The sequence below is a fragment of the Oncorhynchus nerka genome, linkage group LG24, assembly GCF_034236695.1.
Source record: "Oncorhynchus nerka isolate Pitt River linkage group LG24, Oner_Uvic_2.0, whole genome shotgun sequence".
NCBI lineage: Eukaryota > Metazoa > Chordata > Actinopteri > Salmoniformes > Salmonidae > Oncorhynchus > Oncorhynchus nerka.
In genome coordinates, this window is record NC_088419.1 from 56,129,925 (window position 1) to 56,144,314 (window position 14,390).

The 14,390-nt window shown below is 42.9% G+C and overlaps 1 protein-coding gene across 2 annotated transcripts; it reads left to right on the top strand.

The window, feature by feature from the left end:
- The first annotated feature begins 3,956 nt into the window (after positions 1-3,956).
- On the top strand, positions 3,957-13,356 carry malt2 (MALT paracaspase 2). 2 transcript variants are annotated; one of them, XM_029632343.2, is made up of 17 exons: positions 3,957-4,375; positions 5,513-5,656; positions 5,906-6,072; positions 6,210-6,340; positions 6,865-7,015; positions 7,192-7,379; positions 7,566-7,662; positions 7,870-7,914; positions 8,031-8,072; positions 8,242-8,445; positions 8,563-8,740; positions 8,854-8,928; positions 9,017-9,144; positions 9,276-9,425; positions 9,634-9,791; positions 11,449-11,583; positions 11,833-13,356. In XM_029632343.2, the coding sequence occupies exons 2-17, from the start codon at positions 5,520-5,522 to the stop codon at positions 12,289-12,291; spliced, it is 2,445 nt and encodes an 814-aa protein (XP_029488203.1). In that variant the 5' UTR covers positions 3,957-4,375; positions 5,513-5,519; the 3' UTR covers positions 12,292-13,356. The 2 variants fall into 2 exon arrangements, with proteins under 2 accessions (XP_029488203.1, XP_029488202.1); XM_029632342.2 differs by having other exon boundaries at positions 3,958-4,375; positions 5,509-5,656.
- Positions 13,357-14,390: the final 1,034 nt, after the last annotated feature.

The following is a 14,390-nucleotide window of genomic DNA, read 5'->3' on the forward strand; positions in this document are numbered from 1 at the left end:
CTAGGCTTCTTTGAAAAATATTACGCATACCGACATGTTATTTTAGAATTATGTGAGGGTATGAGTTTTGATTCACACCTTGCAGATAGCATCTGTAATACTCTGTGAACATACAAAAGGATTTCTATTTCGTCTCTCCCGTCTGTCTCAGTATGTGTAGCCCATCTATGTCTGTTCAAAAAGTGTATAACATTGTTGGCAGTATACAAAGCGTGTGAAAAGTTAGGATTTGGCTTGACACCAATCACATCAGAAGCCAAACGTCATTGACAGAAACAAACTTGAATTGTTGTGTCGTTGTCCTCCAGGGTCTAGCTATCTAAAATCGTCCCTTTTCATGGATAGAGACAGGGATTTGGACTTTTGGTTTTACTTCATTCTCCGTGCCGGCCAATTATTATAAGGGAGAATTCTGATCCAACCATAAATTCATACATTGTTCCCCTGGCCTGAGAGGATGGAAGATCAACATGTAGATAGTTTAATTAACTGGTCTGGCACATCATTGCCCATGAAAGGAAGTTAGGCTAGCGAGCAAGCATTTTAGCCAGGTAGCATAGGACAACAAAAACTATAAAAGTGTGTACTGTATGACATAGACCGTTTAGGCAACATAAAAGAGTAGGATGGCATTTGCATTTCCCTATAAGTAGGGTGAGTCAACATGTTTTTTCTACTTACACACACACAGAACTCAGTCCCATGGACTGACATCTTATTTAGCTTAAGTTGATTGGACTAAATAGTTTTTGGTATATTTTAGTAGTCAGATGAAGTGTAACTTACTCCTCAGCCTGAAGTGTCCACACTTGCGCCAGCGAATAGCTAGCTTTTCGCGTAGCACCGACTGGTAAGACGTTACAGGAGGGCGGTCATGTGTGCTAGCACGGCAGAGGTCCCAAGTTCGCGTTCAGAAAAATGAAGGCCTTGTTTATTTTCGTCACTTGTCAGAGAGAGAACACCTAAATACCTTTTGACCTCTGCTTATTTCGTGCAAGATTTTGTGTATCAATGGTGAATAAAATGACTGCTTTGATTATTCTGTAAGTGATTATTTTGATTATTCTACACAGTGGCGTGCTCATGGATGCCAAGGGAAGCCAGGCTCCCCCAAATATTTGACCAATACCAAAATATTAATACAATTATATTTCGTCTCTGTGTTTTCATAATTTGAGTGTCTGAATCTCACTGGAGACATCATCGGAGCGAGGGAAACAGCGCCCCCCTGTCTCAGTATGTGCATCCCATTTATCTGTTGCTATCTGGACCTAAGAAGTATAACATGTTGCCCCCGTAGCATTTGATTGAATGATACCAGCAAGCATTTGGACAAAACTTCAGTGTCGGTTTCTGGTCTGCTTTTGTTGATGTCCTGCAGTAACTAGCTTGCTAAATCATCCCATTCCTAAGCCATGGATGGAGATGGGGATTTTGACTTGTTGTTTTGACTTAATTCTCTGTACAGGCCAATGATTGTGATGGCGATTCTGATCTAACTATAATTTGATATGTTGTGCCACTGGCCTGAGATGATTGAAGTTGAATATGTAGCCTAGCAGGATCCCATTAACTAGCTAGCAAGAAAGGAGGTTTGCATTGGCATTCAACTAGTCAACAAGTATGGTGAATCCCCCAAAAATTGTTTTGCTTAATCACGCCCACCCACACACACACACACACACAGACTGAAATCTGTACCATGGACAACCACATGACATTTAGCAACATTGATTGAACTAAATTGTTTTGGGTATATTTTAAGTTTGTTTTCAGTGTATTAAACTAAGCATGTATAGCCTTGTTCATTTGATGATGTTTAAATGTTTAAGTTGAAATGGTACTGGAATAGCAGAGGCAGTGCTCCTGTTGTTTTTATGCTCACTTGTGGTAACTGGTTTTAAATCAGTAGTTGTTTAGTAAACTGTTGAAAACATGAACTTGCTTGACCATGCTGCTGGTGAAATTACTGTTACATGCAATATTTGCTTTGTGGATTTCACCACTCTGGTTTTGTGATTAAACAAAGGTGTGGTTGAATTTATTCTGCCACTGTGGCTTCCCAGGTAGCACAAAACGTCTGGCTCACATCTGGCCTGATTCCGGCATGCCAGATCTAAAACTGCTGGCCCGGGTCTGGCAGCCGGATCCTGCCTGAGCCCGAAATGAATGTTGGTACAGACTAGGCCTGAGTCATTCGGGACAGATCTGGCAGTCTGAACTGAGCCAAAGCTGCCATTTTAGGGCCAGAATCGTCCCAGCAATGGCCCAAATCCCCCCCCCCCCCCCCCACACACACACACCGCTGCAAAATAATATGAAGATTAAAATATGTGGAGAGGTGTGCAAAAATAATCAATGTGACATTAAGGAGACGTTTTTATCCAAAGCGACAGTATGTTGTCATGCATTCATTTTCCGTTCGTGGACCCAGGAATCGAACCCACAATCATGACGTTTCGGGCGCCATGGTTTTTTCCAGTGACAGCTATGGTCGTTGTTTATTTTGGCTAAAGACTAAATTTGTAAATTTAATAGGCTATTGGAATAATTCAACATGCATGGTTGTAAACTGCAACACTCCTTCAGCCTAGGTAGCAGATTATCAAATGGAAGATATAGGCCTGTGTTTTTGGAAAATACAATTATTCTATGTCTTAGGATACAACACAGTGCAATGAGAAATGTATTATTGTTAGTACACAATTATTGTTTTTGCTGTAAACTGCAGTGATGTAGGCTAATATGAATAACCCCTCAAACGTCCTTTTGTGTTTCATGCAGAAATAAAGCCCTGATTATACAACTATTAGGATTTTTTTTTGCTTTATTCTCTACAGTACAAGGTCCAGAAAATGACATTAGACCACCCATGGTGTATTTTGTCAAGATGTATCGACGTTTACACATAGGCTATAGCCTATTGTTCTATGGTAGGCCTATGACACTGAGATGTGCTGTCTGTCGTAGACCGTGGTGTAAAGAACTTAAGTAAAAGTACTTTAAAATGATTAATTAAGTAGTTTTTTGGGGTATCTGTACTTTACTATTTATATTTTCAACTACTTTTACTTCACTACATTGCTAATGAAAACTTTTGTGACTTTCACTTTTACTTGAGTCATCATCGGTTCCGCTTTTTGTGTTGTCCATTGTATTTTTATTTTTACTCAACTATGACAATTTGCAACTTTTTCCACCACTGGTCGTGGATCATGTATCCCAAATCATCCTATAATTAACATTGTCACCAGCATATGCCTAAAAATCGCTAATGCCATTATACTAAACCAGGATTGGCCGGATGACTGAAATTAATAGAACTGCGAGTGGGGTTCGAAAAAAAAATCTGTAGTAAAATCTAATTAATTTATACTAGAGATTATCTAGGGTCATTCTCCATCTAATGGCTATTTTTTTGTATTTTTTTGTATTATTCCATCACCTGCCGAATAAAACATATCATATGGCCCTACTTCTGAAAAAGTTAGATATGCTGAGCAAACAACGCAATTATAACAGGTTGGAATATGGCATTTTTTGTGTGGTTTGGCGTCGCTTGTGATTTTACACATGCACCGCTGCTGCTAGAGTTCTTCTGAAAAAAAATGGCCTTGTTTATTCTCGTCACCTTTTGAGATCTACTTATTTCGTGCAAGATTTTGTGTGTAAATGGGGAATATCCTTTTTTTGTGCATTTAAACTTGTTCCGCCACTGTGTGACTGTTGTCTATTTTGTTGTCACGGCCTTATTGTATTTCACGGTGACGTATTAATGAATGGGTTGTAGAGCAAACAACGCAATTATCATACCAGGTTGTAATATTTTTTTTTATTGGCTTGGCTTTCTCAGGGATTTTACCCATGAACCACTAGTGTTTCTGCAACGTGATGGAGTTGTCTCTTTTGTTGATAGTTCCAAACTTCTCTCTGATACATATTTCCACTGACGCTGAGTTTTGGTGTGATTCTATTGGCGTAGGGAAGGTGAAAGTAAACTTGAGGGGGAACATGGTTGCTTTCATGCAAATACAAGGGACAACACAAAAAGAGGAACCGATGTGAAATGAGAAACAAGACATTGTTCAACCAATTGTGAGAGTTGATTCACCCCGAGACGAGATTGGCAAAACGGACTACTCTAGTTCCGAAATATATGATTATCGATAGAGATTTCTGAACTAGATGAGAGCGGTCGGTGTGTCTCTTCTTCCACTGAAAACTATTGAACAACTTATTGTATCATCGAAAACATCGTCGGAATCGGTAAAGAGGCGGGCGTTTGTAAGTTTTGAGATAAAGATACAGTAGTCTCGTTTACGTGGACGAAGAAATTCATCTCAGGTTATTCCGGAAGCTGCTGAATAGAACGCAGGTAAATGGATGCGCTTTCAGTCACTCATTTAAGTGAGCGATACATTCGGATAAATAGGCTATAGCAGTTGACCGATATTTAGGCCTATTCGTTATGTTGTAATGTGCTTGTTTAATTGTTATAGCTTTTAACTAGGCTACGTACAATCCAATCATACAACTATTTTGTCGCAGGCTTTGCATACTGCCAGTCACCATAAGCATCATCAAGTGAAAGTTGTAACCATAGCATTAAAAATACTAGAATGGACATGAACGTTGTTATGATCATATAAAGGTCAGCCATTTTGGTCAAGTTTGTCAACCATGGTTTGCCAGTGCTGTGATTAGATATTGTGTAAAATAATGTATTTGAACAATTTATCTGCAGTGTATGTTTGTTAGCTAGCTATAGCAAGCCCGTTTTAGAGGAATGATTCCATTAATGGGTCAAATGAACTGCTAATATTCCAACATTCCATTCAAACAATGCAATCAATCCACAGCCTAGCGGACTAAACTCCACTTCCGCTATCCATGGCCATACACCGGCTGAAACTAATTGATGACAGGACTTAGACAAGTTGTAAATGCAACAAGTACTCATATTGTATCATATAATAGCACTCACAGCTTTACAATAAAACTGAGACATTTCTGGCCTGTTTACATATATTGTAGAGGCTATTTATAAAGAAAATAGGTATTAAACCTGTATAAACTGTATGTATAATTATATGACAATATTTTATGTTGACAATAATTATATTACACAATTTCTAAAATATCACATGCCTTACTTTTCTTTTCATGTATAAGTCAAATCAGGATTATGCCTCTACTGCCATTCATTCCAGTTAGACTGTTTGGGATTTTTCCCTGACCAATATGGCTGCCATTTTCTACCCATTCTGGAACTTTGAGGATCTATGACATACCCCTTCTAGTAATTTAACAGGATATCTATGGTTGGAACAATGTGTCTTCTGTAGTGTGTTCTGTCATCACAGCCACTCAAGGCGTGACTGGCACGATTGACTCTGGATGACCACTGTTACAAGTTTATTCCAAAATGTTTTGAGGACTGTGAAAACTAAGGTCAATAACCATTAGCTGTTTCTTTTCTTCCCTACAAAAAAACAATATTGTTTGAAGACAGAATAGAGATGGGTGACTGGAATCTCAGCATTGGGACTTTGAGTGAAGGAGCTCAGAGCAGGTTAGCTGACATGCTGGATAATGCTAAATGTGGATGGAGACAACTTGCCAATGTTGTCACTGAGGAACCTCGATTCCGCTGCAGGTGAGACTTTGAAATGAAACACTCAATGCTAATAGCATTGTTAGAGCTATGATGTTGATAACTGAGTTCGTACCCAATATTCTTCACAGAATAATCTGTCATCTATACCGAATGATAACACTCAATCTGTAACTTTTCTTAATGGTGATGTTGTGAAATTGTGGTGTCTTAATGATGGTATAAAGCCATACAGAGAGAATGTCGATGTTTAGCCTGACCTGTTAGTGGTTTGTCACCATTTATTGACAGTGAGAATGAGATGACCAGCTGTTCGCTCCAGGTGCTCAACCCGACAGGCAGCCCCAGCCGCTACCTCCTAGAGAGGCTATCTGAGCGCTCCTGCACCCTGGGCTTCCTGCTGCACTGCCTGAAGAAGATGGAGCACCATGAAGCTGTGCAGTACCTCACTGCTAACGGTCAGTCTTAACCTCTGCCTGCCTGTCTCTGTCTCTCTGAAATATATGATATTTGCTATATTTTAGCAACACTACAGGTGTCCTCTGTCACCTTACTTGTTACCTCAGTCACTGTGCGTGTGTATATGTGTGTGTAGTGATGGAGCGGTTTCAGATCACAGTGCAGCCCCAGGCCCAGCATGCTACAGAGGGAGGCAGGGTTGTGCTGGTCTGTAAGGCCATTGGTCCTGCTGCTATGGGCTACCAGTGGTTCAAAGGCAAAGAAGAGGTCAGTCCATTGGATATTACAGTGATTATACACTGAGTATACAAAACATTAAGAACACCTTCTCTTTCCCTGACAGATTGACAAGATGAACCCAGGTGAAAGCTATGATCCCTTATTTATGTCACTTGTTAAATCCACTTCAATCAGTGTAGGTGAAGGGGAAGAGACGGGTTAAAGAAGGATTTTTAAGCTTTGAGACAATTGAGACATGGATTGTGTAGGTGTGCCATTCAGAGGGTGAATGGGCAATACAAAAGATGTAAGTGCCTTTGAATGGGGTATGGTAGTAGGTGCCAGGCGCACCCGTTAGTGTCAAGAACTGCAATGCTGCTAAGTTATTCACGCTCAACTTCGTCTGTATCAAGAATGGTCCGCCACACAAAGGACATCCAGCCAACTTGTTTAATTAAGGGGTTGGGGAGTGCAACTCAATATTAGGAAAGTGTTCCTAATGTTTGGTGTACTCACTGTGTGCCCACATACAGTGTAAAGTGTATGAGTGAGATAATGTATTCTCTCTTTAGGTGCTGGGTGGAAGTGGTCCAGAGCTGGTCCTTTGCCCTTTAACCCCAACCCACCAGGGACACTACATCTGCCGGGTCAACCATGGAGAGAACTTCGTCTTCTCCCAGTGGGCACATGTCCGCATTGTCAGGTCTGCCGGCTCCAGCACAGGTAACTCAATTCAACTATATTTTCAAATATAGTTAAATCAGTAGAATTAATGTAGTCAATGGTGGTATTAGAAGATCGTCTTGGCATTTAGGCTCTGCCCTTCCTGAATTCATCACATTGACTTCACCTTGCATTTTTTTGTGTCATAACCATTAGGCCCTTTGGTTGTGTTTCAGGTGTCAGTAGCAGCTTCTTCCCCCCCTCAGTGAGTGGAGTGCGTATTGTTCGTCATCCCCGGCCCCAGGTAGTAGCTGAGGGGGACTCCTTGTGTCTGGACTGCTTTGCTGAGGCCAACCCTCCTCCTCAGTACCAGTGGTACCACAATAAACAACCAATGCCAACGGGCAAGATAAGCACCCTGAGGGTCAGTGCCGTTTTGGGTCCACTGAATATATGATTACTTACCTTTTTTTTAAACTCCATGTTTAAAAAGCCTGTATCATAATTATAGGTCCAGTTATGTCAGACATCTTGGGACTTGTATGTGTCTGTTCATTGGCTGTATATGATTGTCATGTTTGGGGTTGTTATGTGTCGTGATTGTCTGCAGATACTGTGTGTGACCACAGCAGATCGAGGAATGTACAGCTGCAGGGTGTTCAACCTGTACCATGAGGTGTGGAGCGACCAGGTCCATGTCAAAATAGGTGAGAGTGGTGCATCTGCAATGATTGTATTGTCTGTTGTTTCTGTTCTGTGGTCAGAATTTTACAACGTATTTTGTATGTTTCCTTTTTAGTGTTGGCTTAGTTGTGAGGATTCGTGCAGAAGTGGTTCTATGAATATGTTTTGATTGTCCCAGAAATCACATGACACAGTGCTTTGACTGACTTCCTTGTTTGTGGTTTTTGTAGACCCTGGTTCCTCCATTGATGCCTCCTGGGGAGAAATAGACCCTGGTAAAGACATAATAGTATTTTAACCAACTTCACTGTTTTTCTACTCCATGTCACACCAATGTTTTGGGGTGGTAATGTGATTCATTCATAACCATGTTATAAACAATGTTTTACAGCTGCCACACCTAGCCCTGCCAGGCAGATAAGTAAATTATATGGTAAGTGCAGTAAACAACATAGCCATCTAAAAGAATATGCAGTGTCGAAAAAAAGCTTTAAAAACATAAATGACTGTATATTATTGTCCATTTGAACAACATTAATAACAGAATGTTTTCGATGTGTACCCTTTTTCCTCATACCTTAATTTCCTCTTGTTTGTCAAAGCCACGGACAAGGTGGCTCTTCTGATGGGCAACATGAACTACCTGCACCACAGGCCTCTGCGAGCGCCCATGGCTGACGTGCACGAGATGACCAACCTGCTGCGCCAGCTGGACTTCAAGGTGGTTTCTCTGCTGGACCTCAACTGGCAGGAGATGCACAGCGCTGTAACTGAGTTCCTACTGCTGCTCGACCGCGGCGTCTATGGTCAGTTTAGTTACTATAAGAAATCATAGTAGTTAAATAGTCATATTATTTGCATTGTCCAGCTGGGTCTAATAGTGCCTATCCCTTTCCCGTTCCTCCTCTCCCGTCATGTTCCAGGGCTTCTGTACTTTGCGGGTCATGGTTATGAGAACTATGGGAACAGTTTCATGGTGCCCATTGACGCCCCAGCTTCTTATACCTCAGAGAACTGCCTGTGGGTGCAGGATGTGCTACAGCGGATGCAGGAGCGAGAGACGAGCCTCAATGTATTTCTATTGGACATGTGTCGCAAAAGGTACAGTTCTCAGCATCAACTATGTGATTGGGCTCTACGATAATGTAATAATGATATTGCTGTTATGATGTTGTAAATGAACTCATATCTGTACTAAACTTGTACTGTTGTAGAAACTTGAACGACGGCGTCCCTCCACAGCCAGGGCAACTGAAAGTGACCGCAAACATAGTGTTTGGTTATGCCACGTGAGTTGCTTCTCTGCCGACTTAAAGTACCTCTTTCACTCATACACGTATCACAGAATGTGTTATGTTCATCTCTGATTATGTCTAGGTGTGTGGATGCAGAGGCCTTTGAGGTGAACAAAGACGACCTGTCCAATGGAATCTTCATCAATTTCCTCAAACAGAGAGTCATGGAGGACGAGAAGGTCACTGTCATGCTGGACAGGGTGGCCGAAGGTATGACTAATGAAGTATAAAAAAAAAACGAAAACATATTTTGACGTATTGTGACACTTGATATCGTGAATATCAATCTTTACAAATGACTGTTAATGTAGTTTCTCTGTTTTGTTCATGTATCTGTACAGACATGGGTCGGTGTGAGATCACACGAGGGCGTCAGGCTCTAGAGTTACGCAGTAATCTTTCTGAGCGGCGTGCTCTCACTGACCGCATCCAGAGCTCCGGCTGCCCGGAGACCACCTCGGCACGCAACCTGCAGTGGGCCATAGCACACGGTGAGACCTTTGGCTAATTCACCATGCATTTTTCAATCAAAGTACATTAGTGGAGTGACCGACTGGGTTTTGAACCAGGTCATATGTGCTACATTATCCCTTTGAGCTAAATCCAATGCATTAGCTCTGGGAGCTGATATGCGTTTTCTGGTAGACCTAAGTAAGCACTGCATGACGGCTTCAATAAGCATGAGCTGTCTCTGTCCAGTTCTTCCAAAGAGCCGTAACCTGCAGTTTGACTGTGGCGTAACGGTGCAGCTGGGCTTCGCAGCAGAGTTCTCCAACATCATGATCATCTACACCCGAATATTGGAGAACCCCAAGGAAATTGCGTCCTGCTCGGCCCATCTCACAGACTTCACTGAGGTTAGCTTCTCCATTGTCAAAATGTCTTAATATGCTCAATAGACTTCAACTGCAGCACAGTCAGGGTTGGTGACTCTTTATTAAACATTTCACAGTAATAAACTCATCAAAAAAAGAAACGTCCCTTTTTCAGAACCCTGTATTTCAAAGATAATTTGTAAAAATTCAAAATAACTTCACAGATCTTCATTGTAAAGGGTTTAAACACTGTTTCCCATGCTTGTTCAATGAACCATAAACAATTAATGAAAATGCACCTGTGGAACGGTCGTTAAGACACTAACAGCTTACAGACGGTAGGCAATTAAGGCCACAGTTATGAAAACTTAGGACACTAAAGAGGCCTTTCTACTGACTCTGAAAAACACCAAAAGAAAGATGCCCAGGGTCCCTGCTCATCTGCGTGAACGTGCCTTTGGCATGCTGCAAGGAGGCATGAGGACTGCAGATGTGGCCAGGGCAATAAATTGCCATGTCCATACTGTGAGATGCCTAAGACAGCGCTACAGGGAGACAGGACGGACAGCTGATTGTCCTCGCAGTGGCAGACCACGTGTAACAACACCTGCACAGGATCGGTACATCCGAACATCACACCTGGAGGACAGGTACAGGATGGCAACAACAACTGCCCGAGTTACACCAGGAGCGTACAATCCCTCCATCGGGGATGTTCGCAATAGGCTGAGAGAGGCTGGACTGAGGGCTTGTAGGCCTATTGTAAGGCAGGTCCTCACCAGACATCACCGGCAACAACGTCTCCTATGGGCTCAAACCCACCGTCGCTGGACCAGACGGGACTGGCAAAAAGTGCTCTTCACTGACGAGTCGTGGTTTTGTCTCACCAGAGGTGATGGTCGGATTTGTGTTTATCGTCGAAAGAATGAGCGTTACACCAAGACCTGTACTCTGGAGCGGGATCGATTTGGAGGTGGAGAGTACGTCATGGTCTGAGGCGGTGTGTCACAGCATCATCGGACTGAGCTTGTTGTCATTGCAGGCAATCTCAACACTGTGCGTTACAGGGAAGACATCCTCCTCCCTCATGTTGTACCCTTCCTGCAGGCTCATCCTGACATGACCCTCCAGCATGACATTGCCACCAGCCATACTGCTCATTCTGTGCGTGATTTCCTGCAAGACAGGAATTTCAGTATTCTGCCAAGGCCAGGGAAGAGCCCAGATTTCAATATCATTGAGAACGTCTGGGACCTGTTGGATCTGAGGGTGAGGGCTAGGGCCATTCCCCCCAGAAATGTCCGGGAACTTGCAAGTGCCTTGGTGGAAGAGTGGGGTAACATCTCACAGCAAGAATTGACAAATCTTGTGCAGTCCATGAGGAGGAGATGCACTGCAGTACTTAATGCAGCTGGTGGCCACACCAGATACTGACTGTTACTTTTGATTTTGAACCCCCCTTTGTTCAGGGACACATTATTCCATTTATGCTAGTCACATGTCTGTGGAACTTGCTCAGTTTATGTCTCAGTTGTTGAATCTTGTTATGCTCATACAAATATTGACATATGTTAAGTTTGCTGAAAATAAACACAGTTGACAGTGAGAGGACCTTTCTTTTTTTTTGCTTTATGTTTCTGTCATGTGGACATGCAATCACACTTGTTCCGGTTTCCAATTGTGTTCTGTATGATGGCAGGGTTTGGATATGGATCTGAAGATGAGTAATCAGGAGAACCTCCTAGATGCAGGGAGTTTACTGCCAATGGAGATCCTCCTACCTGCAGAGCTTCCAGGCCTCTACACCCGCCTGAAGGGACTGCAGAGACTTAAGGTCAGGGTTCATTTTACACATTGAAATCTCATGGGTGCTCCACAACAGTGGGACCAGTGTTGGTATTCAAACTCTAAATCAGATATCCTTGTTACCCGTTTTGTTTGGAGATACGGGAGAGCCCAGAAACCCTGTAAGAACCTTGCTCAAGGTGATTGTGAATCCCTTCTATGTGTAGGCCTATGAGTTATGTGACTATCACCATTTTCTGAGCTTTGACGCATCTGCTTTTGTTTGTTCTCATTACAGAAGGAGTTGACATTCACTGTGTGCCTTCAGTATAAGTATACAAACTTGGATGAGGAGGTCCATGAGAGGCAAACTGTCACTGTGGGCAAACCACTGGTATCCAAACTCAATCTCCACGAACCTCGGCTTCCCCGCTCCTACTCGGCCTCCTCCTCATTCGACCTTCACTCCTTCAGCCATTCCTCCTCCTTCCCAGAGGGCTTTGGGCCAAGCTTCCCTGCCTCAGAGACTTCATCCATTGGCTCAGCCTCCACCACCTGGTCATATTACTCACAGCCAGGAGTGTCTGCCACCCCATCTTCGCCTGGGAAGTTAAATCTACCTGTGGAGGATGACAGTCCAGAGTTGTTTGATTCTGACGCCCCCCAGCCTCTCACCACAAGCAAAAGCCTGCCTCATGGTCAAGTAGAGGACCTCACATATCGGTTCAGTAACATGCACAACTTCCATTCATGTTAGTCATGTCAATTTGCAGTGTTGTAAGCCGTGCAACCCATTGTGTTTTGTCCACAGACCTACACATTAACTTATAGTGCAACTTACTTTACAACAAATTGATCCCATGACCTGCATTGTTTATATGTTAAAGAATATGTATAGAAAAACTGAAACACTCATGTAATGGGTGTTTCTCTTAATGTTATGAACATATAGTGCCTTAAAGCATAACCATTTGGGCATGCTGTTAATACATTTATTTTCTTTCACATGGTGGATTTAACTTTTTTTTTTTTTTAAACAGACATAAATAAGTTATTAAAATGTGTTTGAACATTTTGATTCTGGCCCCTCAAATATTGTACACAAAACACAAATACTTTAGGCTGGGATATGTTTATTATCCTGTCAGAGCCTTTGCAGTGTAAGAGATGTCAAATGTTTGGACGTGTAAAAAGTGTCTGCAGACGGAAGGAGCCGAGATGTGGAACATGTCGGGGGAAATCAGTTTGATAGAGACTGTATAGCAGAAGAGAATTGCAAAGGAATAAAGTGTTGTAACTGTGGTGATGAGGCAACATCCTTGGAATGCCCAAATATGGTGAAAGAGGTGGAGGTGGCCAAAATCAGAGCAGTTCAGTCCGTCTTCTATGCGGAAGGTTCTATAAAGGGTAGAAATAGCAAAAGGTCCGACACAGCAACAAGCAGCGATGCCTGCGTGTCACCTGCAGGATCCAGACATTCTTCAAGTAAAGAAAGTGGACTTTGTGTCATTTATAGCAATGGTGATAAATGGAACTGCGGAAGTAAAAATAAGTCAAGAAAGATCGACATTGATCCTGCAACTGAACTCTTTCAAGGATTAAAGGATTTTACATCTGAGGAGTTGCAGTGCCTTCGGAAAGTATTCAGACCCCTTGACTTTTTCCACCTTTTCTTACGTTACAACCTTATTCTAAAAGGGATTAAATAGTTTTTTCCCTCCATCAATCTACACACAATTACCCCATAATGTCAAAGCAAAAACTGGTTAGGAAATGTTTGCTAATTGATAAAAAATAAAAAACATCACATTTACATAAGTAATCAGACCTTTTAATCAATACTTTATTGAATATCCTTTGGCAGTGATTACAGCCTTGAGTCTTCTTGGGTCTACAGTCTGCTTTTCCCACATGCTTCAAGAGGGCCACCATTGTTCCTGTTCCCAAGAAAGCTAAGGTAAACTGAGCTAAATGACTACCGCCCTGTAGCACTCACTTCCACCCTACCTGACACCCTAGACCCACTCCAATTTACTTACCGCCCAAATAGGTCCACAGACGATGCAATCTCAACCACGCTGCACACTGCCCTAACCCATCTGGACAAGAGGAATACCTATGTGAGAATGCTGTTCATCGACTACAGCTCAGCATTTAACACCATAGTACCCTCCAAACTCGTCATCAAGCTCGAGACCCTGGGTCTTGACCCCACCCTGTGCAACTGGCTACTGGACTTCCTGACGGGCCGCCCCCAGGTAGTGAGGGTAGGTAACAACATCTCCACCCCGCTGATCCTCAACACTGGGCTTGATTACCAACAACGACGAGACGTCCTACAGGGAGGAGGTGAGGGCCTTTGGAGTGTGGTGTCAGGAAAATAACCTCACACTCAACGTCAACAAAACTAAGGAGATAATTGTGGACTTCAGGAAACAGCAGAGGGAGCACCCCCCTATCCACATCGACGGGACAGTAGTGGAGAGGGTAGTAAGTTTTAAGTTCCTCGGCGTACACATCACAGACAAACTTAATTGGTCCACCCACACAGACAGCATCGTGAAGAAGGCGCAGCAGCGCCTCTTCAACCTCAGGAGGCTGAAGAAATTCGGCTTGTCACCAAAAGCACACACAAACTTCTACAGATGCACAATCGAGAGCATCCTGTCGGGCTGTATCACCGCCTGGTACGGCAACTGCTCCGCCCACAACCGTAAGGCTCTCCAGAGGGTAGTGAGGTCTGCACAACGCATCACCGGGGGCAAACTACCTGCCCTCCAGGACACCTACACCACCCGATGTCACAGGAAGGCCATAAAGATAATCAAGGACAACAACCACCCGAGCCACTGCCTG

What these genes read in the sequence shown, in the direction of transcription:
- malt2 (XM_029632343.2), top strand. Translation starts at nt 5,520, where the DNA reads ATGGGTGACTGGAATCTCAGCATTGGGACTTTGAGTGAAGGAGCTCAG. An exon ending in GGTTCAAAGGCAAAGAAGAG is followed by an intron (nt 6,341 to 6,864) that starts GTCAGTCCATTG and finishes TTCTCTCTTTAG; the next exon opens with GTGCTGGGTGGAAGTGGTCC. An exon ending in CTGGGGAGAAATAGACCCTG is followed by an intron (nt 7,915 to 8,030) that starts GTAAAGACATAA and finishes AATGTTTTACAG; the next exon opens with CTGCCACACCTAGCCCTGCC.